Source organism: Triplophysa dalaica, chromosome 5 (genome assembly GCF_015846415.1).
Source record: "Triplophysa dalaica isolate WHDGS20190420 chromosome 5, ASM1584641v1, whole genome shotgun sequence".
Taxonomy (NCBI): domain Eukaryota; kingdom Metazoa; phylum Chordata; class Actinopteri; order Cypriniformes; family Nemacheilidae; genus Triplophysa; species Triplophysa dalaica.
The window spans coordinates 1073875-1097258 of NC_079546.1; the positions used below are offsets into that span (position 1 = coordinate 1073875).

Here is a 23384-nt window from a genome sequence, read left to right on the forward strand (position 1 = left end):
CACGCCGTTATGGGTGGAAAACAGAAAGACTTATTATGTTACAGAGCCAATGCGTGTTTATGAGTGGCCTGTTCAACACTAAAGGCTGGAGATGGTTACAGCCTGGCGTTTTCATCCAAAGTCTTTTGGTCCCACGTTTTGAACCCATTTTTCAAGCCTGCTGACAGAATAGCACATGCGAGTGCCCACACTAACACTTTAAGATGAAGTAAACATCAAAAGGTTGACTGAGGACATGGACCTCTGTTTATCACAGTTTGACCAACACACGAGGGGGTGGAACGCTATCAAAGACTTGCTCAGAAAATGTTCGAGTGCCCATGTTTACTTCCTTCCTCATCCCCCCGTGTCTTTATACTGGCCGAGTATCTCCGTCCGTAAGCTCGTGACTAATAAAACTCAGGAAATGTGGGTTCTTCGCCGACTGTGGTCGTTTTCCAGCAGCAGGTGAAGGAAAGCTGGCACGAGCAGCTCCTTCAGGCCGCTACTTGATAGTGGAGTTCATTTCCACGTTTCTGTCTGCGGTGAGCGCTAACTTTTCATGTCTAATAGAGTTTGGCTTCCGATGCTGCCAAGAGAGTGATCCATGGCCAGGTGCTCGACGGGGTGTCCCCAACTCGCTCGCGTACCATCCTGCTGGCCGACATCCGTCCGGTACGTGGCGCGTGGAGCGGTCTTCGGGGACGGCCCTTGACTAATCTAGTTAATTATGCGGCCGGCCTTCGGCCCAGGCCAGCCAAAGGTAACTGGAAAGCGCGCAGATATAACAGAAAGGCGGAGGAGTTCTCACAGCCGAGCGTATCGCAGGCGCAGACCTCCGTGTCTGTGTGGAACCGTGCCCTTCACCTGTTGCTGGAACGGATGCTTACTGTGGACAAGCAGAAAAACAGCCGCCGCAATAAAATGAGCTCCTTAACATGTGGAGGAGAAATAAGTAACTTAAATATAAAGAAAGAAGATTTAAGAGGGAACAAAGAGGAGGATTTGGAAAAAGTGGAGAAAATAAGGAAGAACTTATACTCCAAATGACAGAAAGTTTCTAACTTTTACTTCTCATAATATCTTTTATATTATGATACAATTTATATTATTATATCTTTTATACTATATATGAAGAGTTTGGTTGCAAAATGAGAAAACTCCACTTTTCAAAAATCATGTTTATTATTATCAATCAAACTGCAGTTGGTTTGTTTTGATTTAGGCCACAGTAACTTAAAAAAAATACAGTTAACTAACACAATAAAAACATGATAACATCATAAAAACACGATTTTAGATTTTTTTATAAATTCAGTTATCTCATTTGGAAACCAAACTTCATATTATTAATATACTTCATTTTTCATTTACTGTAGGCTAAGTTTTATAATATCTCTATTAAAAAACATTCTATATTTTGCCTTTTGGTTTTTAATTGACACATGTTGTTTTGCACTGCACTGTTTATGCATTTTTGTCTGCGTTGTTGAATTTTGGGGCAGTTAAGGTGCCAGTGCTTTGGCAAAATGAACGTACAAATATTTGTCATGCCAAAAAGGCACAAGAACAAAACAGAGAATGAGACCGAAACAAAAAACAGAGAGAGAGTGAGACAGAAAAAACAGGGAGAAAACAAGAAATAAAAGAGAGAGAGACAGACAGAGGAATGTCAGGAAGCATCTATACTTCGGGGACCGGCACACATCACATTTATTGTCAAGCATTTGTCGAGTAAATCAAGAGGCCCCGGAGCTCAGAAGCAAATGCGTTACACTGGGGAAAATTCATTTCAGCATGTCACGGATGTCTTTTCATTACGCCTCATCCCTTGATGTGGGGGAGATATCAAATCGGCCCTGTTTGTTGTGTTGCTGACTTCCAGAAAATACATCAAGAAGGCAAAAAACAAAGAGGTGGAGAGAAGGCAGCGAGAGAATGACACTTCTGTGAAGCTTTCCCGTAACATCGCGCTTGTTTTCTAGGAGAGTTACAACAGGGGGAAATATAAATACCTGACAAATCTCTGTTCCAGACCAAAACTAGAAAGAAAAGCAAAATAATAACTGAGATAAACAAGGCGAGAGTGAACGGGATCTGTATTGTGCGCCTGGCAAAAGACTCGACTCGATTTTTTCCCTTCCAATTAAAAGATCTGCAAGGAGTCGCTGATGGTCTCCTCATTTCTCTTTTTCCCACGTCCCTATTCTTGTGGAGCTGTCGAGCTAGCGTGTTTAACGAACGTTCGTTGCTTCTTTCGCTGCGTCTCCGAAGACCTCACAGGTACGCTGACATGCATTAATAAGACAAGCTCTTCTGTTTGCAGCGCCCGCCTGACCCCACCAGGTTTCCTCATTCCTTTCTTTCAACCTTTAATCAATTCAGGTCAGAGCAATTGCGCTTTTTTCAACAGAAACTTTAGAAGGGAGTCCAAAGGGAGTGAAGGAGGCAACGACAGCAAATTGGGGTTAAGTGCATCGCCCAAGGGCACCGCCACACTACAATCATCCACTGAATTATTCCCCCCAAGTAGCAGATACCGTTTTCCCAAACCGCCCCGCGAAAAAACACAGATCTCAGGCACTTAAAAGTGTCCTTAAACAATTGGAGCATTTTTTGGGCCATGTTTTAAGAACACCTCACCTCGCTGGAAAGTTCTGTCATCGCTTTCCCAAAAACACGTAATTCCAAACCCGTGCGACTTTCATCAAACTGTGTCAACGGTTAAAAAGAATTCGAATGGGTCTTTAATGATTCACTATTCACGTTAGTAAACTAGTGCTGAACGCATGAGGAAGTGCATTCTGTTGAAAGAAACGTGGCCGAGGAAAGCAGGCATACTAACCTTGAAGCCAGACTGGAAAGAAGACACAGCATTCCAGCGAGAGAAAGAAAGAAAAAGTGGTGAAGAGAGACAGAGTGACTCGAGTTTAGATTTAAAGACAGCATGTTAACAGTGCATGACACTTTTCATACACGCATAGTGAGACTCACAAACGTGATGACAGCGTCAGAAATGTTCGATTGCAAAACATAGCAAGCTGATTCCCTCCAATATGGCGTCAGTATGTCAGTATGGTCACTAGTTCGGTCGTTATCATAACAACACATATAAACATGATCATTCAATTATGATTATACTGTTATGTATAACATCTTTCTAATCATCATTTCTCTAACGTTTTGCATTTTTATTCACTTTGTCGCATGGCATTCTGGGAATATCTTCTCTCACAAGAACATGTGCAGAATTTGGCAAAAAGAACGTATCTTAATTAAGTTGAACTTTTTGGAACAGTATAGGATGTCTCTTTAAGCAGCTTGCCAGGTTTTGCAACAGAGAAAATGTGACACATTACCACACATCCGTAACATCATTAGTCATATGAGAAAACAAAAAATAGCCAAATATATTAATTGAAAATAGATGCATTTACATTGCCATACTATTTCATGTAAAATAACATTTTCAATGGAAACACAACTCCACTTTCAGTGCTTTAGTTCCTTTGTTGCGTGCTTATTTCTTCCCCAACCTAACTCATTCTCTTATTTGAGCTCTCTCCCAACGGTGAGTTTTACAATCCGTCGTAATTGCCTGCAAATTTACCGCTGCCGAATTGATGAAATAAATACCTCATGCCCCGATTCAACCTCTGCCATTTTCGGTGACTTTGATGGCATTTTTGCGCAAGCCCTGCCTCCGCACCACTGATCTCCAATAGAGGCTTTGCTTCTCCATCTCTAACTGACAAAGGTAATCCTGACTGAAAAACTGAAAGCACCGCTTCTACCTGCGACTCGCGTCTTGATTAAAGACGTGAAGATCCGTCTGAATAACTTTCTGTTAAATCGAATCGAGAGTCAAACCTCTGAGGCTACAACACGGACAACAATAGAAGGTTTTTGGGAACCCAACTCCCCGATGTGTATCAAGAGCACAATCCGACTCTCAGCGGTAATTAGTTTGTAGCGCCTTGTGTTTCTGTCAGAAATGCTCGGCATGAATGATGCACGGAGCCGAGCATATGGAGTTTGTTTTATTCTAATCCTCTCCTAATACAGATAGGTTAAGAAAGCGTGAGAGATGTCGAACGCAAGTCAGATTAATATTTATGAATCAACAGAAATCCAACGGCCCGAACCGTTGCCAGTGTTCGACTGCGAGAGCCATGTAGCCAAATAAACACATTTCCATGTCAGGCTTTTCTTTAGCCTGTTGGCTCTTATGTTTGGCATTGGAGACCGCTCTTCTGTCAGTACACAACATCAACATCCAGCACATCCAAGACTCTTCACCTCCAGGCCCGACTCTCCTCTTAAATTCTTCCTCACATTCCGCCGTGTTTACACTTAGGCCCATTTCAATTATTCATCTCTTTATTTATTTATGCAAGCCAAGATGAGAAACGGGTCCATATTTGCTTCACATTAATTAGTCCAATTACACAGGCCGAAAACAGATGTTTACACCGGGGCACACTGACAGAAAACCCAACATATCCAGAAATGGAGAAGCACACGCACCCATGTTTTGCAAAAGGGTGCGTTCAGGCGAATGAGGTATTCTCATGAAGACCTTTGCCATCGTTAAACAAACTAACGGCACGTACTGTTGATGCATATTCTGACGCTATTTTAAGATAATCTTATTTCAAATAAAAAAATTATTGACAAATGACGTGTTCATGGATTTCTATAAGCAAATATCCGTTGGAGCTAATGTGGTTGCATCATTACTTGGCTCTCAAATTAATGGAAACTTCCAAAGAGAGGTTTACAGCTTACATGACATCACAATACACAAAGCATACCTTAGTTACAAAGCTACATGTTAAGGACAAAAACGAAATCTACAATCTACCCCGGCAACGCATCTATTAGACGTGCTTCACGACCATACCAACAATTTATAATGCTGCGAGATGAGCGCTGAAGCCCCCCTCCATATCCTGGAAGTTTAGAAAAATCTCTACATTTCTGCCAAAATAAATGGAGGATAAGAGATGACTGAGTGGGTGAGAAGGGCAGCGACTAAAGGAATGAGAGAGAGATATAGACACAGACCAAGTGCACAAGTCCACATTAACAGCGCCATTTGGGGCAGGGCCGAAGCTGGATGATCACCAATGTGTTAGTCGGGGTATAAGCACGATTACATGCGCACACACACACACACTTTTACACTATGCCAAGGCCGGCAATGGTAATATGAAAAAGACTTCATGCTAGATGGAAATGGAAAATGGATTTGTGGGAGTCGCAGAAATAAAAGAAGGAACCAAATGAAATGATCGTTTGGCTAGCAAACTTGAGCCGAGCATGACACGATAAAGTACATTGTGTCAGAAACAATTTGTGAAATAGCTGGTGTTTAAAGACAGACAACAGGGAACTTCTACAAATAAATGAAATAAAATGGAAATTATACCCACAACAGTGCTGAAATCACAAATTATTTATACCAAACCGAATTGCAAAAATAGAGCTACAGAAATTACACACTTGACATTTAAGTGTATTCTCATTTCATGCACGTACGAGCTTAAGTGTGTGAGGTTTCCAAAGAAACCAAATATACTGTTACAGCTTACAAAAAACATCCCTTTTGGTACGACCCCAATTGGAAAATTATTTGATAAAAAAATCATGTTTTTGCGCTTTATAAAAACAATAATTTTAGTTTTATATAAAAACAACAGAAGTTGTGGTCCATGTGTGTATATACCTCTCCAGCTCATTGATCTTGCGATCCTTGTCGTTCTTCTCATTCTCCATCTCCCTGAGGATCTCCAGCAGTCGGTCCACCTCGGTCTGAGCTTTCCCAGCATCCTCTTTGTAGCGCGCCACCTCCTGCTCGAGTGTGGCAATGCGATCCGACAGTCCAGCATTCGACTGGGCCTCCACTGCGGCTGACTGCGCCTACATGGAACAAAACATTGAAACCGTAAGGAAATGTGGACTCTGTATAAGTTGAATAAAATCTTGTTGTGAAAATCTTGAATATTTTATTATAACTTTTCAAATGTCGCTCTGCTAAGTACAGCTAGATCACATGTCAAAACTCGTACTGTAACGTGACTTGTGCACTGTCATAGGCGTGTGTCATGTGTGCTAGTGTGTTCTGACACCCGCTCACACCTGCAGGCTGTGTGTAAGCAGCCCCATGACATCACAACAGGATACGGTCTCATTACAGGGTGTGCGTGTGGACGCGTGGAAACACAATCATACTGAAGTCATCAAAATAATGAGTGACATTACAAGCATTTAAAGTGCCGGGTCAAAGGACCCGCTTTAATGAAAAGTAAATCAACTCGCTTCCCCAGACAATTAAAGGAGTCGGGTACAATGAGTAAGTGTGGTAATGTCTCTATAATAAAAGTCCTCTAAAAGGACGCAGGTGTCTTCCTGCTTAAAAAAACTGTCTGCTGGGAAAACACAAACAGGGAACTGAGAAGAGCTGTGTTATTTACATCACATCTGCATGCGAGCGTACGTGTGTGTGATCTGTGTTGTGGTAATGAGCAACAAGATTAAAGATAGTTTGAAGCTATCCAAACCAGAGAGAACAGAAAACACAATGCTATTTTTTTATTAAATATTTGAAATAATTATTTTGTTCTTCAATTAAAATGAAAATTATTTTTAATTATTTTTTAAATTTTAAGCATAAATCAGAAAACATTTGACAAGAACACAATGCAGATTTTCAAAACAACGTAAGATATTAAGTAACTTTACCTATCAGCTACAGTAAACTGATCTTGCTAAATACATTTTTAGTTAATTCATGATGGTCTGAAATCCATCACCTCTTATTAAGTTTAAAGGTCCAGTGTGTGATTTTTTTTGAAGGCTATTTGACAAATCTGCAATATAATACACATAACTTTGTGTTCAGAGGCGAATAAAGACCTTACACAATGAAGTTTTATTGTTTTATTGGCTATGACTGAGCCATTTCTATCTACATACACCCACGGTCCCTTTACATAGAATTCACCATGTTGTTTCTACAGAAGCCCTAAACGGACAAAATGCTCTACAGAGCGCTTTTTCTAAATACGCCATCTCCTTCAGCAAAGAAACAAAAACCAGACGACATCTTAGTTCTGTGTCAGCCACCGTGGTGCTTCAAAAAAGGAGGGGAGGAGTGAGCCATTGGTTGCAATTCAAAGCCTCACCACTAGACGTGCAGAATTTCATGCACTGGACATTCAAAGACAAATCACTTGCTAAAAGTGTGTTGTGTTGCACTCGGGTGTAGGAAAAAAACATACAGTACAGTCTGGGCCGCGAGGGGCCGCCGCAGTCTACAGGTCTCTTCTGGCACGAGGTGAAAGAAGACTGTTCTGCTTTACTGGGGATACTATTTGAAGGTGACGTTTAGGCCCCGCTAATTAGCTTCATTAAAGTCTGGGACTGAGGTTGAGTAGGTTTCCACTCCGACCGCCAAGAACTTGTCAACTGTCCACGGACCAGCTTGCGGGTACGAGCGTGTATGGCTAGGCCCGAAGAAATGGAGGTTTGTGCGAAACTGTATTATACACAAATAATACAGGCAGTTAGCAACACGTTATGGCCTAAACATGGGATCCCGGTTAGCCATTCATTCCTGGCGGGATGCTTTTACTGCGTGCTTTGAGAACTAATACATTTGTTTATCAATGTGCATTATGTTAAATGCGACATGTTGAGGAACGTGAACAGAGGAGAGTTAGAGACAGACAGACCGACCGACCGGGTAGGAAATAACTTAAACTATTACAGTTAGTAGCGGGATGTCAAACCCACAGTGTCTGCCCTTAAGCTTTGTGCAAAATGTTGGTATTGGAACATCAGAACGGCCCATCCAATCGGCACCGCTTCTCAGAGGAGCAGCCAGTGTACTGGCATTAAACACTGGATTGTGGGAAATGTGGTTTAATAATGTTGTTTAATAACGTTTACGTGCCTCTGCATGTTTGGCTGGGCAAGATATCACAAGGTCTTCGTGAAAACAACACGCGGTTGATGACTGGCTGCTGTGTTTATGTGTGCCGGCGCTGACTTGCACGACCTATAAACGTCCTTGTGAGAAAACACCCCGCCGTTGATCGATGTAAATCTGCTTGTGTGAATACAAGAATACGTTTTGGGAAGTACGCCGGGGAATTGGTTGGTGTTGTGTATCGTGCATGGGGTTGGATGCCTTGGTGGCACGTCTGTTCACATTTCTAACGCTGGGCTGACATCGTCGGCGTGCACTCCTGGCGGTCACACGGGGACAGCCGAGTCCCCCGCCCTTTCTTTGTCTCATCCAATCAGAGCAGACGCCCGCAGAGCTGTCAACAGCCCTTCACTTGCACTGCTTTTATACGAGGCCCTGCGTGAACACAGACATACACACGCTGCCAGAGATTTCATTACTCTTGGAACGGATGATAGGACCCAGGTCTTCTCATCGAGCCATGAGGTCTGTATGTGTACGTGTGAAGGTGACGGATCCACACTATAGTTCGGAGCAGAATTACATTTGCCTTTCGTTTAACGCAGGCAAGCACAGCATGCATACAAACCAAAGCTGATAAACACTTAAATTCATCTACAACGAAAAAATAAGGAAGGTAGAAACTAGACAGACGGACTTGAATGGACTGCTTCTTTAAAGAAGAAAAATATATCATAAATGATTTGCATTGGCACATATTTTTTTAATGATTGAAGCACGTGCACAGCTCGACAGACATCAGCTCAAGCACACGCCGCTAAATCCGCTGCGGAGGAACATCAAAGAACACAAGATCATCACTCTCAAGCCTTAGATAAGAAAAGATCTCATGCAAGCACATCTTAGAACGCTCGGAGACTCCGCTAGCTGCCGAACATATCCTCTCGATCTCACATACACAGAAAACTAAACTTCAGATAAGCCGTGAGCTCATGCAAGCAAAGCTCCGCTCACGCATTTATTACAATCTTACACACACACACACACACATGACTAGAGAAGGGAAGCTTTTTCCACAAAGATGCACTTACAAGATTGGAGGGATGGCCTGACATGAGCTCAGAAAGCTTTTGGAAAGAGAAACAGAAAGGGGTGGGGGGAGAGAAAAGAACTGGGTGATACATAGAAATTTATTCAAGTAAAAATAGAGAGGAAACGGGAAGTAAGCAGACAAAGGATGTGCTAACTGAAGCTAGCTGTCCGTGTTTCAGATTAAGTTGGTCACTAGGATGCTTTTGTGTTCATTTGAAATAGGGATAATATCTTCCCGTCCGTCATTCGACAGGTAAATGGCACTTGAGCAAACACTCAGCTCGCTGTCATGGTTTTAAACGATGTCAGAGTGTTGCTAACAGGTTGTCAATCACCGTAATAGCTTGTCACGCACTCTTGGTCCGCTGACGGGATGACTTGCGGCATTCGCTGCGATGCTTCAGTTCCGTCAAAGTGCCTGTCTCACCTTTTTAAGTTGACTCTCGAATTTGGTGCATTCCTCCCTCTTCTGCTCGAGAGCGATTTCGAGACTCTTCAGCTTGGAGTCCTTCTTCAGTCCGGAGGACGCCAGGGACGAGGCGTGCTCCTTCAGGTCCAACACAGAGGCCTGGGGGACAGAGAGGTTCAATCAGTTACTGACGTAGAGCACTTATTGAACAATCCGCCTCTTGATGCAGCCGATCGGCGATCAGAGAAAACGGCTAATCACAAGCAGCACCAGGTTTTGCTAACGTCATGCCACGGTCTCTGATTGCATCGAAACAACCTGAGCACAAACACATGTAGATGTTCTGATCGCAACCCCGGCCGGCGGTTTCAAGCCAATTTCGACAACAGGAAGCAGAAGAGCCAAGACAAATTGGCATGTGACATCTTTCTTCGTTCTTTTTTCAAAACGCTAATTTGTTTACAAACATGCAATCAAAGAGACGCGAGTCGATGACCGAATAACGTGGACCTGATTTCGGCAGCGCCGTAATAAAATTCATACGTTTAAAGGAATAGATCTTCCAAAATTTATTTTTTGTTAATGTTTTCGGCGGACGAAAGAAATGCGTTCATGTAGGTCAATTAAGTGCTTTGTGTTAACAAAAAAACTAAATTGTGGGTTCGATTCCAAGAGAACACAAATACTTATATACCCTTTAAGTTGCTTTGGATCTGTAAAATTCATTAAATGTCAAAAAAAGTCTTGAAACAATTGTCAATAAAGTCCTACCAAGTTATGGTTTGATTTTATAAGACATGGACTAAACAACACAGATTATGATCCTTTTATAGTGCTCTTGTGTCTCTTGCAAGGTTAAAAAAAACCTCCAGTTGTCATTCATCGAATTTTCTGGGAGATACATACTGTATGTTCTACGAAAAATATGTAAAATGACAGCAGTGCAACTTTAGGGTGAACTATTCATTTACGACAAAACAGGTCTTGCGAACAATCATGATGAAATATCAAACAGAGAAACGTTGTAGAATAACAACAGTTACATTACATCGATATCACAAATGTTGCTTTTAAACGAGGCCTCCGTGCAGCACATATGCTGTACATCAGTTCTCTGTTTTGCTAAGGCGAGTCTTAAAACTGCAGCCCTCCATCCATGAGGCCTTTCCTCCAGTTTCCGCTTACAGCCGGAGAGCCCCACAATTTCACACTCCACTGGAGTCTGCAGACCAAAAATACATATTTAATGTTCATACTGCCGCCCCGCGTTCTCTCGCGTTGGTAAAGAAAACAGAAAAAGGGAACGATGGGATGTGCTGGAGTCCGCGCTTTGTGATTAGAGCGCGGGGGAGGCCGAGAGCGCCGGGAATGAAGAGGTCATCCCTCAGAACCAACATGATGAGCGAGAAACGGAGAGAAAGAACGCTGAGCAATGGGAAGCTGCTGGACACAGGTCAGCTGTGATCCAACGCAATTATGTGAGATGCTAGCGTGTTGAGCTACACGTGGAAAATAAATAGGTAAAGGTCACGAAACCTGTGAGAAACATTTAAAGAAAGTGTTTTTAGGGCATTTAATGCTTTTTTTACTGTCCTCCTCCTAAATGATCATTACTGTAGTGTTAAAAATCTAATTCTCTCAAACATACCGATACAAATTTTGTATAGCAGTCATGAGATGTACAATTAACTTTTTGGTTTAAGGTTGAATATTTACACACGAGTAAGAAATATCTGTATCTTCAGCCGTCATTTTCTTTGTTCTCCATTTTGATTTGGAAAACCTTTGGAAATGAAATTCGCCCCCATGCTACCCAGATGTCTGTCATATTCTGAAAGTAAGGCGAGAGAAAAAGATAAAGTTGGGAAACAAAATCTCTGCAGGTGAAACAAAAGAAGAAATGAAGGATCTGAGCGAGAACTTAATACGGTACGTGAGCGGGCGCGTATGGGGGTGAGCGAGGAAGTGGTTAAGTGGCGGGCCGCGCATCGCCCGCGTACCCGACACAGACGGCGGAGAGGAATGCGGAGATCACAGCAAACAAGAATAACCTGAATAATAAAATAGCCACAGACGCAGAACTCAGGGAAAAGCCGACGTGTCCTTAATATTGATTTAAAGGCCTGTCTGTGGAAGAGATGTTAGCCTTATCGAAAGAAACACTAGAAAGAAAGGGAAAACAAGAAAGGCACGCAAAAAAAGTGAACGAGCGAGCGAAGACAGCAAGAGAAATGAATGGTGGCTCTCGGGGAGGGGTCGTTCCCTCACATTGAGCACCCTTCATTTATCTTCCTGTCGTGTACGCACACACGCAGGAATGACAGTGCTGTGGGTCCCGCATGATCTCATCACTACAGCTCGTCTGGGGTTGTGTGGATCGGCTCGTCTTTATCGCCAAACCTGCAGCGCTTCCCAAACCAGGAGGTTCAAGGATCGGGGAGGTTCTAGGGGGCACTTAAAAATATTTTGATTTGATGCCGCCTCTGCTTACCGTCTTCACAAAGCTGTATCACTTTCTTTGTCTGTGGAACCAAAAAGTAGAATTGTGCGGCTACGGTGAACGGGGACTGAAGGGGACACAACCGCATCATAAAACGATGTTAAATGTAGCATTATATTACAAGCCTTCATAAGCCATACAATAAGCCACGTCAGTATTCACTTCTTTGGCCAGACCAGGTTAAAAATGTTCAGACTGGTTTTGTGAACCAGATAAATTGATTCACGATTCCAAGTACAGTTTACACAAATAATGATTCATTTGTGGCTTTACGGTGATCTTTGTAAAACAAAAGGTTGTGAAATGCCGCAGCGCTGTTTTCTATGGTTGATGCTTTTTAATGCTGTCCCGGGATCAGTTTCAACCTCTATAATCCCAGCATGACACATAGAGGATTATTGCATTACAAATGCGAAACCGGCATCTGAATTGCACAACCTCAGCATTCGGTCGGTCGCCTCTAAGCTGTTTGTCTCTTGGTTAGTCGCATGTGAGCTGCCAAAACCTTTCAAACGACTGGCGTTACAAACACAAGCAATCTGCGTATCGTAAATAAACGCACAATGGCTACAATTCATTGTAAAAAATATTTGCCAAGAAACTAAAACAACTTCGCCTAAAAGAAAACGAGAGGCTTTAAATGAAGAATTGTTTAATCATACCGTTCTTATTTGCGTTTAATTTTATTTAGCAGAGATTTACGTTAGCGTTAGCTCTAAATTCAGGTTATGATTCAAGAATGAATATCCCAGTAATATGCAAATCCCAGAGAAAATGTGCAACAAGTCAGATGACACTTTAAGAATAATAGCAATCAGCACCTACATTCATGTCGACAATATGGACAAAATTTTGAGTGTTTGGGTTAAAAGACCCCTCCTCATGTCACTATGATATTTTGGTACCTTGATACAGTTTGCAAACTCTATACAATAAAAATCAGTCGTACTAGCATCAGTTTTCTTATCTGTCATAAAAACCACAAGTTCAACTTTTAGAAATAAGTGTGCAACTCTATTCAACAGGATTTGAGTTATTCACACCGTCAGTCCAAAATGTGTTGGGCGGATTTTATTCTGCTCACCTCTCGATCGGACAGGTCTCCTTGCAGTAAGTTGACCTTTTCCTTAAGTTCCTTGAGTTCTTTCTTGTTGCTATCGAGTTCTTCGCTCTTCTCCCTCTCATCTCTGTCCCTCTGGTCCTTCAGCCGTTCGATGATGCGCTCCTACAAACATCACAAACAAGGAACGTCCATGCTGTATCTTCTTACAAGTTTTTATACGTGCATGTGGAAGATGCGTTGCGTGAGTTTTGACAGCACCCGTTGAAGTGATGTTTTGAAAGAAGATATTTTGAAGAACGTCGTTAACCGGCTCTGATTCACTTGCATTGGTTTTGTGTCCATACAACAGAAGTTAATGGGTGTCGGCGCTGTTCGGTTACAAACGTTCTTCAAAATATCTTCTTTTGTGCTCTGTGAAAGAAAGCCAAACAGGTTTGAAACGACAAGAGAGTGAGTACATTTTTTGTTGAACTGTCACTTTAAGAAATCAAGTCTTAAATTGTAAAGTCGGTGTTTAAATGGACTTCAATGACAAAAGCTGTTTAGAGCTTAGAGAGGTAAGTTTAGATAGGCAATAAATGACAACTCTGATCTATGATTTGATTTACCCTAATGTAGGAGTACAATACACAAAAAACACTTCAGTTATAGTACCACAATAAAAATGAATTTAAGCATAAAACTTTAGTTACTCTCAACACCCCTTCAACCTCTTTATACATGGTTTAGACGCAAGTACTATAGTAGATTTCTAAATCTTAGACTGTAGCAAAAAAATAGAAAATTGTATAATAACGGTGTTCACTTCAGATGTCGATTATCTGTAAAAAAATAAAATAATCACAGCAAAGGAAGTAGGAACTGCGTTTGGTCTATTTTCACATTGTGGGTGCTATATTTACCCAAAATCGAGGTGGGCTGACACCTGTTGGAGTCAAAACACAGTAAACCCAATCCCTTCATTCCATACTACACCTCCACACAGCTAGTGGAACATTTTTGAATGAACGAATTTGCGCGCACAATCCATTAATTTCACACGTGTCAGCTCTGGCGAGGTGTTGCAGGATTTGGCCGCAGAATGGCTTGAAGAAATTGGACTTAACTTTAGCGAAAATAAGTCTGATGTGATGTTGCCCTTTCTTGTGGAGCTCCCCAAGAGTGAACGGCTACTATAACAGCACACTTAAAAAAACACCTTTATTCATTCTAAAAAGCGAGAAAACTAATCTGAAACAATAAGAGGTCTGAAAAGAAGTTCTGGCCTGGCTCGTGTTTACAGTCGATGGTCTGTGAAAGAGGGCAGCTGGAATCATGGAGAGCATCAGCCTCCAGCACATTCGCACCCGCACCGGCCAAAACTCACACACCGATCGGACGAACCGGACATTAATAACATGCTTCTTTTTCAGGCCTGCTTTGCTTTTCTCACCACGGAGGCTGTATTTCACTCTCCTGAGTCGACGTTCTTGGCCGACCCTTGCCGAGTTGTGACATTAAGCATGACCGCTCGTCCCTGTGCCAACTAACTCGCTCTCCGTTACGTTAAGCACCAGATGCATCCTGGGTCGGGCGCATGCACACGAATGTGCATCGTATGCCGGCCAAGGTGTGTGAAATGGAAAATTAAGGCCGTCTAGGTAGCAAAGGACAGAACCGGTCAGCGAACGTCAGCGCGAGAGAACGTAGCGTAGAAATTTGGACATGAGCATGTATGCATGAGTATGTGCGTCCAGCAATACGCATCGGTGGAGAGCCAGAGCTCCGAGACGCAAACGGCTGACAAAGTTAATTTTCATCCCTCGGCTGGCCGCCACGCTGCTGAGGCCGGGCAAGAGAAGGACGCCCAAACCTCGGGGCGTGAGGGTATGTGAGAGATGGGGAAAGCCGAACGGCAGATCACCGCTAAACTGCAGACACATAAGACAATGCTAATAACCGCTGGGGCCCGCTCATTTATATTCATGAGATGGAGTTCAGGGGTGGGAGTGGGGCGGCTGCAGGATGTTGGTTCTCAGAACTGCGGTGCTCTGAATGCACATGACCTGAAACTTTCAGAGTTTTGATGGGTTGCAGAATTTATGCTAACCGCATGTGTCTATCAAAATGTAAAATGGTTAAAAAAGTGAAAGTTCACCCAATAAAGTATTCATCATTTATTCACCCTCATTTCATTTCAAACAGGTATGACTCACTTTCTAAAGTAGAACACTAAAGAAGATATTTTAAAGAATGTTGGTAACCAAACAACACTGATCCCTATTGACTTTCATTGTTTGAAACCACTCAGTCAATACTCAAATTTTTTTGGAGTCCCATAGAAGATAGAGTCATATACCCGTTTCAAACAACATGACAGAATTTTATTTTAAGACTTTTAATACCAATTTCTGTTCTGCAACGTTTACTGTCAACAGACGATTAAAGTCTAAAAGAAACTGCAAGTTAAGTTAAACAGTCGAACACACACACATACACACACAATAAGAAATGCTCGTGGCTTGATCCACACACGTTAAGTTGCTGAGGTAGAGTTGATGAGAAGTGACAGGGATTGACCCACAGATCTGTACTCTCGCTGGGAGGTCAAGCGTAGTGTGAGAATGACTGAATCCTAACATAAGGGTGTATGACAGAGCAATCTTCACAACTGTCACGAACACACACACACACACACGCTCAACGATTCTCATGTACTGCAACTCTGATCTACACATCACCTGTGAACTCGTGTCTCTGAACGCTGTGCTTTACCAGAACGTAATGTATAAGACATCTATAAAATGCATTTAATGAAAAGCTATTGTTTATCCGTTGATGCAACCTGAAAATGAGTGAACTTAAAGGGACAGTTCAACCAAAAATATAAAATCCGTCATTTACTCACCCTCGAGCTGTTCCAAATCCATAAAGATTTGGATGAACACAGAGAAAGATATTTGGAAGAATGCTTGTATCCAAACAGTTATTCACTACCATAGTAGGAAAAATAACAATGGTCATCAAATGTTTGATTTCCTACCTCTTTGTAAATATATTATTTTGTGTTCAACAGAAGAAAAACACTTATAAAGCATTTTCCTACTATGATAGTATGTGGTGGCCAAGAACTGTTTGGTTCCAAGCATTCTACCAAATATCTTTCTCGGTGTTCATCAGAACAAAGAAATGTATAGAGATTTGGAAAACGATGACAGAATTTTCATTATTGGGTTACCTGTCCCTTTAAAAGGGAGCATAATGTAATGATGGCACATCTAAAGAGTAAAGTGAATTTGGTGGCTATAAAGCAGTATTCAGATATATAGAGAAACATGTCAAAAACTGACTTCACAGGATATCTGAAGTGTTCCTCACAGCCTAAATGGCTCATACATCAAATCATGTCAATTGATTTCGCTAAAGTACAGAGATAAATTATAGAGTGAATATCACTCTCACAATGAAAACAACCGTGTCTTTATGAGGTTCTCAATAATAAAGCTTCTAAAGTTTAACAGTGTGTGTTTTTGTGTCTGTGTGTCCCCACCTTCTCAGCCAAGGCCTCCTCCAGCGTTGTGAGAGCCGTATCCGTGTTTGAAGTGTCAGTCTGCAGGGATTTGACACGCTCCTTCAAACTGTTCATCTGCTTCTCTTTATCCTTCAGCTGTTCCTGCAGGTTTTCAATCTGCATGGAGAGAGAGATCGAACAGACCCAGATGAGGACATGTCTATTAAAACACAACAAACATTTACTCACACTTCAGCTCAGCGTAAACTCGAGCTATTTTTCATTTCATTTCCAACATGACCACTTCCGTACGGAACATTTGGATCGGGGGGGAAGGGTCGGGATCGGTTATAAAACAATCCATTTTTTCCCTGTTCAGCCGAAAATAAATGATGACCTCATTAGAACCATATTCAGAACTAATTCTCTGCATAAACTTTCCTTATCTGTGTACGCAAGTGGCGCGCGGCTGATGAATGACGCGGAAGAGATGGGCATTTCCATGTTTCGCTCCATTCATCATGTCCAGACAGCTCAATGAAAAGACTGACTGTTCCTGTCCAGCGCTTCACATTCAATTAAACGCTGACGGGTTTGATAAATAGTTGCCGTTTTGTTTCTTCTCCCGCTGATAGAGAGGCTCGAGGGCCAGATGTATTTTATCAGCTGGCCTGCCTCGAATGGTCTCCTAGCATGATACATTTACTCAAAGTTCTTTGAGTTTTTTAATGAAATATGATTTCGTTAAAGCATTTGCCCATTTTACCACATTTTCCAAATGCTCAATAAGACGTTGACAAAATCAGTTTTGTTGCTATGGCTACAGCATCACAGCCAACCAATTAGACCTACGGTAAATTTGTCACTTAAACATAATGAAATGACAATTTATATAGCAACACAAAGTAATATGCAGAAACAGATCTGCAGACAAAAAAAGAAACACTTCATACCTTTTATCAAGACATAAACAAGCATTATGTGTCTTGATGAATATAGAGGGTTTAAATCTCCATATGGACCTCAAAATCCTGAGAACTGAACTCATGACCATATTTTAATGCTACAGTGTTACATAAAACAACAAAATGAACAAAAATGACATCCGTTGGCCTCATCGTTCACAGTTTTCTTCATTTTTTCCGCTTTTTATTTTCTCAATAAAGGAGCAAGTAAAAACTGTCAGTGACACCATCATAATGGTTCTGAACCCAAGAACTAAAAGAGAGTCACTGGTGAATTCAATTAAAAGGCTGAAAGTTTTTGGAAAAAACCTTTACAAGGACATCAAACGTATGCAAGGAGAAAAGAATAGAATCTGCCCCGGTTCAAATGAATAATAAAAGGACGGCAGGGTTTGTTGTTTTAAATAATTTCAGACATGTTTGGACAGATGTCTGGTTTGCTCGGAGCTAGTCGTGAATGTGCTTTAAGTGAAATGTTGAGCGGAGGAAAAAAACAGCTGTTTGGTTAATAAGGGGTTGTGCTGATTGGTGACGATTTGTGAAGGAATCGTGTGAAAGGTTTCGAGGAAGAACAAATGGAAGCTATCCAAGTGGCATCACATTCCTTCTGCTGATTTATTTGTAACCTCTCAGCTGAAGCAGGACAGTGAATAAATCTTTTCCATGGAACATTACAGATGTTCTTCGGGCAATGAAAGTGGATGGTGATCAGGGTTTGCCAAGAAAAAACATGAAAAAAATTATTTTGCATTAAATGTTTGAAGGTGCTGAGTTGTACCATGTCCAAAGCTTAATAAAGCTAAACATGAAATAATACAGGAAACATATTTATTCATTTATTTTATATATTGGTGGCATGTAACAGTGTTGAACATGGATTGGATCTATTTACCATTAATGATCCACTGAACGAGTGACAAATATCAATATAACAATTGGACAGAAGTTGTTTGTCAAAGTCCTACATACTCGTATTCTGGGTCTTCTGATGCCCGACGATGGTGGATATTAACACAATTTCCATTTTCGGTGAACTGTTTCTTTCATCGTGCTCAGACTTTATAAGCTGAAAAACAGTTGGAGTAATGTGTGTGTGTCCGATATGCATGCTTAAAACATTTCCAGCCCCTCATTAATCAAACACACACCTGACAGCTCACCTGACAGCTCCACCTGTCTGCAAACTTCCCTTTCACCTGTCTCATATCCTCCAACACACGCGCGCACGCGCACGCACACGCACAAACACACACACAAACACACACACAAACACACACACAAACACACACACAAACACACACACTTGACATTCAGCAGAAGTCTCTTTGCTTTTGATATCATCCGCGGTTGCCTATGAAACCCGGTTGTGTAACGCAACCTGATTACGCTCCTCGGTTCCATTACCCAGCCTCCCCCAGTGTCTCCGGTTACCCTACACAGCTTTGGCCCGCGCTCATGAATATTTCATAGCGTTTATATTATGCATGTGCAGAGTCATATGATAACTGCAATTATATTTTGGAAAACAATCAGAGCATTGATGAAAAACTGCCGTTTCGCGTCAGGCTAATGGAGGAAAAATTCCTTCATCGTCCTCACGAAGGGAAGGTGGATGTATCCCATCTAGATTAGGGGGATCCATGTCAAGCCAAATGATGATTACGTTCAAATAGGAGACTATTAGAGAGACAGATTCCATGTTGGAAATCTGCGACCAGGGTTAATGTGGAATTGGATGACCTGCTAAATAAAATGGAGCGAGGGGGAGAGCGGTATACAGAGGGTCACACACACTCCTCGACAACCCCTGCTTCTGGTTTCATGCGCAGATCTGTGTATTTGTGAGCGCATAAAGGACAAAAGAGAAGAAAAAGACCAGCGTCCCATCAGAGATTCAAATGCACGGGGAGAGAGAGAGAGAGAGTGGGCTGTCTGAATTATTAAAGAGTGTTTTGTTTCACTTAGTGATGTGCCGCTTGTCAGTCCAATACGAGCTTTCAGACATACGACACACAACAACAACGCACACACACACATACACACACATACAGAGTGCAAAGATTTTCAGCATTTACAGCAGGTTGCATCAGAATCGTAGGCAATGTGCAACCCGAACAAAACAACATGTCAAACCCACGGAGTGGAGCTTTGGGAGAGGAGACGATTCATATTTTACAGGGACAAAATATATTATATATATATATATATTTTTGGAGCTTTTATTTATAGGACAGGGGAGGCAGACAGAAACATGAGGGCAAGAGACAGGATGTTGATATGGGACATGACCAGGGTCGTACTCAAACCTGGGTCCCCGTGAGACAACCGCTCATGTAAATGTGTCTGAAGCGTTAACCATATTATATTATATTATATTATATATTACATAATTACATGATGTTGCAATTAATTAATTTAATTAATCGCAACTTTATCACATATCACATTTTGGGCCAAAATATAATTTAGTGCCATAATAAGACAATAAAGAAAGTTGCCTCATATGTTCAGATGATAAAACGGTCATAATTTAAAAAAATTCAGAAGCTGAATTATTATAATTAAAGACCAAACTGTTTGGTTACTAACATTAAGAAATATCTTCTTTTGCCCAAGGAAATTGCAATTCAAGTTTGAAACGACATAAGGGTTAGTAAATAAGCGGATTTGTTGTGGGGCAAACTATCACCAATTTATTTGTATTGTTATTGATCAACTTCGTTATTTTAATACTGTTTAAATTCTTTAAAAGATTTAAAACTGCCAGACGGTACCGGTAAATGCCATCAATTCAATAGGTTCCCTGAATTCGTTTAGGAATGCAGTAAATGACTCTTAATGAATTAGCCACTGATTAATTGATTCACCCAATTGATTCGCACAAGAAATGTATTCATTTGGAAACAAAACAACACTGTGTGTTCCTAAGAGACGCGTAACACTTCTCCTGAGGCTTTATATTTTTGTATATTTTCGTTGAAAAATTTGAAAAACAGACAATGTTGTCTATAAAATATGTCTTAAAATGAATTTCTTATTTAATTTACTGTTGTCTAAAATCAACATGACATGTGCACTCGTAGTTTTCTGGACAAAAATACATAGTACTGCTTTGATATTGCACTTGTAAGAAAAAAGCTCATTCAGGGTCATTTCTGAACAGATATCTTTAATTTTAGGTTCTTTCTAACAGTATTCTGTCTGTTAATTTACGCAGTACGTTTTTGCCAGGGTCATATTTGTCACCAGTCAACTGTATGAAATGTAACGGGGTCGGGCGGGTGCGTTAATACATATATATTTTGAATAATTTTAAAGATTTAGATGCACAGCCCAATACATTATATTATATTATATTATATAATATATAAATATATTTGTATTAACTTATAATATATATACAACGTACAAAAATACACATAGTTTTTCAAACTATGTTAGTTTTTTAATATTGCATATTTAAACAAAATCACCCAATATTTTGATATTTAAATAAAAAAGAAAAGTGCTAAACGGAAGAAATACTGAATGAGAGAGAAAGAAAAAGAGAGGAAATGACAATTAATTAAAAACTTCTGTTGAACTTCCCTTTCCCCAATTAAGTCAAAAGAAAAGACGATCTTTCTCTCTCTCTCGCTCAGATCGTTAGGGGCTTAAGGCTCACTCGCCCTTTTGATGTGGGATTTATCATTATTTCAACACAAGGCACTTATTAGCATGTGCCCTCTTAACCATGCACAGTTCTCTCTCTCTCTCTGTCTACTGAAGTACGGTAACAAACAATGTAAGAGGCTCTTTCTGGGAGAAGATCACAACTCAGACCCGACACGCTCTGTTTAAGAGGCTTTCCTTCTGGTGCTAAGCCTGTTAGCCCTCCTCACCCCGTAGCTGGTGAAAAGAAGGGGAAAAAAGCCCACGGACGCACATAAGCACACAAACACACGGCTCAATAGTAACGATTTTTTTCTCCTTGGTAAGCTGGAAGTTCAGATTTTGACTTGGCCAAGCACAAAGCAATATGTTTTAGTAAAGCATTATTGTTTCAGAAAAAAAAAAATTTCAACCAGGTTGCGCATTCTTAAGAACAAAAAGAAAACAAAGCCTCATGACTTTCAGTTCTGTTAAATGGCTTCGAGCCAGATGGCCATACTTAACGTTGCACACGTACTGTGTTCGGCCTTTAAAAGGTGTAGCAAACGGGAAGCTTTTCTTTCAAAGGGCTTTCATCAGTAAGATGACAGCCCCATCATGCCAAACAGAGCTGCTTAACGTCAAGACGTTCCACTTCAGTTTACATACTCGAGCGAGTCCCGCTGAATTCCACCCTCTTCTCGCATTAACAAATGTTATTTTCTGCAGCCTGTCCTTCTGTGAACTCGCGAAAGAATTTGTTTCCAACCCGCTGTTTTCAATATTTAGCTCTGCCTCTTCCACCCCGTATCTGTCTGCCACCTTATCTGACGGTCGAAAATCAAATTAGCGTTATTTTCCAGACTGTTAAAGGGTAAGTGTTCGGTTCAACACAAAACGTCGAGCATAAACAAAAGGATGAAGAGGGAACAGATCGTCCGGCTGCAGCTGGAAGAGGTGCTTTGCTGCGTGCAATGAGAAGCCAAACAGCTCTGCGCTCAATGCAGAGACGCTGGGAAAACAATCACAAAGCTAAACAGCTCGATGAGGGAGAAAAATGATGATCAAACATTAAATGGGAGTGAGGGGAAGAAGTTAAAATAAGCCTCCTCTGAGAATGTTTGCATACTTCTCAAGACAAGTGTGTATCGGTTCCATCCTCACTTTTATACACAGAGTTTAGGAACATTCATTTGAATAAGTAAATGTGCTACTTCAATATGTCTATAAGTGAACTGTTTTAAATATTGACGTTTAAAGATGACTTATTCAAGCAAGTCATACAGGTCTGCGAGGACTGAAAGTGAAGTCAGTGGGTGTCTACATGACATTTCAAGCTCCTTTTCCAATACACAATGCTGATTTTAATAATGTTCCCCTTGAAGGCCATAGTTTTTTATATAAAGAGCACAGGTATGCTTTTCTCCCCTCTCTGAATGTTGTTCTGCTTCCTTTGTACAGTCCATCGTTTTGTCATGTATGACCCGCACGATGAATGGCGCATTCAGAGAGGTCCCGTCGAGAAGCCCCATGCATGCCTTCATAGTACTGTCTCAATGTGTTATGGCCATTAGGAACAGCTCGAGGGCAATACAGAGCGGCTCAGGCACTCTAATGGAAACTAAATGTTTCTTTTTCTGCGGCTTGGGAGCTCGCTCAGCTTCAAGAAAACTTCATCATGTCCCCGATGACTCGGGGAGGCTTTTAGACTCTGACTGCGAAGCAAAGCAAAGCGGCGGAGACGGAGAGAGAAATAAAAGACAAAAAGTAAACATGACCATGAAGAAAGAGAGAAAACGACAGAAGTAAAAATAAAAACAAGAGATTGAGTAATAACATCTAGTGCATGGGAAAGCAAAAGCATGACACCTTTATATCAAGAGACATTACGATAAATTACACGCCAGATTTCCAAAAACAACAAAATAAATATAACGCAACAACAGCTTCAATTCAATTCTAATTTCGTTCTTTATTCTATTGCATGGAAACATTGTGAAATGCGCTAGACGTAGTTTTCTCATTTCCACTTCAGACATGAAATCAATATTATATATAATTATATTGTAACAGATTAATCTGTGCATGTTATTTAAAACAGAGATTGTGCTTTGATCATCTTTAACCAAAACGTCATCACTTTTCATTTTCCATCTATTTACATCGCAAAGGCCGAATGAGCTATTGGATGATACAGGCATCGTTTTACCAAAATCAGACTCAAATCATACTCCACGTTAGCATGTCACAACCACCATCTGATCTATTTCTGATCGTTCCTCATAAAATATCCTGTTTCACTTCAAAATACATGCCATGATCT

General features: G+C 41.0%; 1 protein-coding gene across 9 annotated transcripts in view; it reads right to left on the minus strand.

The window, feature by feature from the left end:
- Positions 1-23384, minus strand: part of erc1b (ELKS/RAB6-interacting/CAST family member 1b) — a 151941-nt gene that overhangs the window by 105014 nt on the left and 23543 nt on the right. For 3 of the 9 annotated variants that reach the window (XM_056748567.1, XM_056748562.1, XM_056748570.1), the window contains 6 exons: positions 16506-16643; positions 12998-13138; positions 9432-9572; positions 9004-9039; positions 5708-5901; positions 2825-2836 (listed from right to left, as the gene is read on the minus strand). In XM_056748567.1, coding sequence (XP_056604545.1) covers positions 2825-2836; positions 5708-5901; positions 9004-9039; positions 9432-9572; positions 12998-13138; positions 16506-16643 — 662 coding nt within the window. The remainder of the gene's footprint in view (positions 1-2824; positions 2837-5707; positions 5902-9003; positions 9040-9431; positions 9573-12997; positions 13139-16505; positions 16644-23384) is intronic. The other 6 variants (XM_056748568.1, XM_056748564.1, XM_056748571.1 and 3 more) reach the window with 3 other exon arrangements.